This window comes from Anomaloglossus baeobatrachus, chromosome 2 (genome assembly GCF_048569485.1).
Source record: "Anomaloglossus baeobatrachus isolate aAnoBae1 chromosome 2, aAnoBae1.hap1, whole genome shotgun sequence".
Taxonomy (NCBI): Eukaryota; Metazoa; Chordata; class Amphibia; order Anura; family Aromobatidae; genus Anomaloglossus; species Anomaloglossus baeobatrachus.
Window position 1 is genome coordinate 283,827,352 of NC_134354.1, and position 2,729 is coordinate 283,830,080.

At 42.0% G+C, this 2,729-nt stretch overlaps 1 protein-coding gene across 1 annotated transcript; it reads left to right on the forward strand.

Annotated features, from left to right (window-relative positions):
• The first annotated feature begins 1,098 nt into the window (after positions 1 to 1,098).
• Positions 1,099 to 2,406, forward strand: LOC142289699 (uncharacterized protein F54H12.2-like). The gene has a single exon (XM_075333624.1). The coding sequence runs from the start codon at positions 1,099 to 1,101 to the stop codon at positions 2,404 to 2,406; it is 1,308 nt and encodes a 435-aa protein (XP_075189739.1).
• The last annotated feature ends 323 nt before the right edge of the window (positions 2,407 to 2,729 follow it).

Consider the following 2,729-nt stretch of genomic DNA (forward strand, 5'->3'; position numbering starts at 1 on the left):
TCTGGGCCCTTTGAAGTTGCGCTCACCGAGATTCAATATCCGCATACATGGTACACGTTTGAGCAGAATGACGGAAATTTCTTTATAGCACGCCGCGGTGATATATTTAAAGAATTTTATTTGAAATCAGGGTTTTATTCAAACATTACTGATCTCATAAGAGCCATTAATGAGCGTATTGATGTTTTGAAGGTGGCACCCGATGGTTTTAAACTTCGATACGATGAGGTAAAGAGAAGTGTTACCATGTCAGATCCAGCGACGATACAATTTGCTCCAGGCCCAAAACTGTCACGTATTTTAGGACTAAAACCCTTTATTGAGGCCTCTGTAGATAACCCACAGCTGGAGCGGAAGAAGTCGTATGCAGATATAAAAGACGGATTTTATACATTATATGTGTACACAGATATAATTCAACATCAGCTTGTAGGTGACAGCTACGTGCAACTTCTGAGAACTGTTCAGGTAGCTGGTAAGACCAGCGAAATTGTCACCATTCAGTACACAAGACCCGATTATGTGCCCCTTTGTAAACAACATTTCGATTCTGTGACAATCTCTATATTATCAGATCAGGGAACCCCTGTTAAATTCAAGTACGGAAAAAGTATTGTTCGATTGCATCTTAGACCGCGGAGGTGTTGACACAGAAAAATGCTGTCTCAGAGGGTATATGGTGACCCCGCCATCTATGCCAGATATTACATAGCGCAATCGGGTCATGGATTAGAGGGTTTTCGCGGTGATGAGTACATGTATGGTGCCGGTCTTGCCGGAATTTTTAGAGGGCTTTTTAGAAGAGCCGTGCCATTATTCAGGAGAGGACTGGAAATAGTAAAGCCTCATGTGAAGACTGCTGTCAAAAACATTGCTAAAGATGCGGTCACATCCCTCTCATCAGCCGTAATGAATCGAATAAACACACCCCCGCAGGAGGGCTCCGGCATAGTTTATATTGCTAAAAAACCACAAAAAAGAAAAAGATGTGTGCGCTATTCACAGCCCCCAATGCTCATGAATAAAAAACCCACCAAGAGACAAAATCGTCAGAAAAGAGTAAGACGCTCTGTGGACGACATCTTCTAATCAACTATAATGGCTTTCGTACATGATGCTTCTGTAGAGTGCGCAAAATCTGAACTGGATATTTTTGTCATTCCCCCTACGCAAACAAGTATTGAGAAATCGCTTTTTGTAGAAGTACAACCTATTGCGGCTCTGTCGGACAATGCCCCCCTGGAATTTTTCATATCGGGGAGCGGTGAATATTATTATGATCTGAACAATACCCTACTGTACATAAATTGCCGTATCGTGAAACAAGATAATACGGCTATCGGCGATGGTGCGCGTGTTGCGTTTATAAATTACCCCCTGACAACATTGTTTAATCAGGTCGATATCACTCTTGGAGATCGCCTCATCTCGCAGTCGGATAACCTCTACAGCTATAGAGCGTACATTGAAACTCTTTTAAATTACAGCACGCAAACACTATCGACACAGTTTACCGCTGGATTGTTCTATAAAGACACTGCAGGTCATCATAATGATCGGGCCTTGGATGGTCTAAATGCTGGATTTGTCAAAATAGCGCGTATAACCAGGAACTCTAAGACTGTAGATCTATTAGGGCCAATTTTTGGAGATGTATTTAATCAACCAAAGCTCGTACTGAATGGGCTTGACCTCAAGATCAAGTTGTCGAGGAATAAGGACACTTTTTGTTTGATGTCTGGTGATGCAGAACCATATAAAGTGCAGATCTTACAAGCGTCACTCTATGTGAAGAGAGTGCAAGTCTCTCCAGCTGTACGTATAGGTCACAGTCAGGCCCTACTAGCCGCAACTGCCAAATACGCTATTGATAGGGCCTGCATGAAAGTATACAGTATTCCAGCCGGCACGCGAATTACAAACCACGAGAACCTCTTCTTGGGACAAATTCCAAAAACTGTTATATTGGGCTTTGTAGATAATGAAGCCTTTAGCGGATCGTACAATAAAAACTCGTTGTGCTTCCACCATTACGATATAAGCCTTGCATCGCTTTATCTGGACGGCCAACCATTTCCCGCCCGCCCTTTCCAACCTAATTTCAATGATGACTTACCCGTCCGCGAATTTATGTCTTTGGCTCATGTTTCTGGCCGTTTAAAATCTGATCATGCTCTGGCGATAGATCGTGAAGAATTTATGGCCGGGTTCACATTGTTTGCATTTGATTTATCACCAGATCAAGAACCTGGTGGTCATTTCTCGCTCGTTAAATCGGGTAACCTACGTGCTGAAGTGCGGTTTGCGCTAGCTACCCCGCATACTGTAAATATGATAGTATATGCCATCAACACAACTATACTTGAAATCAACCATAGAAGAGAAGTACTATTTGATTACATCTAATTATGGATAACTTCTAGCTCACAAACCTGTTGAAGTCTGATTATTATACAGGACGCATATTTGCTGGAGTGTTTCCGTGTGATTTGCTACCGGCATATAGAGTGAGCCAGAGACCCGCTGCCTACATCGTGAATACAGACAGTTCCGGACAAAGTGGGCGACATTGGATATTGATTGTACTTTTCGATGATAAGAAGGCAATATTCTTTGACAGTTATGGATGTTCACCAACAAGTGTTTTATTTCCTGATGAGTTTGTAACCTTCTTAAATAGAAACAGTGAACTATATTGTTTTCAATCCATTCAGATTCAGGACACATTT

What these genes read in the sequence shown, in the direction of transcription:
- LOC142289699 (XM_075333624.1), top strand. Translation starts at nt 1,099, where the DNA reads ATGGCTTTCGTACATGATGCTTCTGTAGAGTGCGCAAAATCTGAACTG.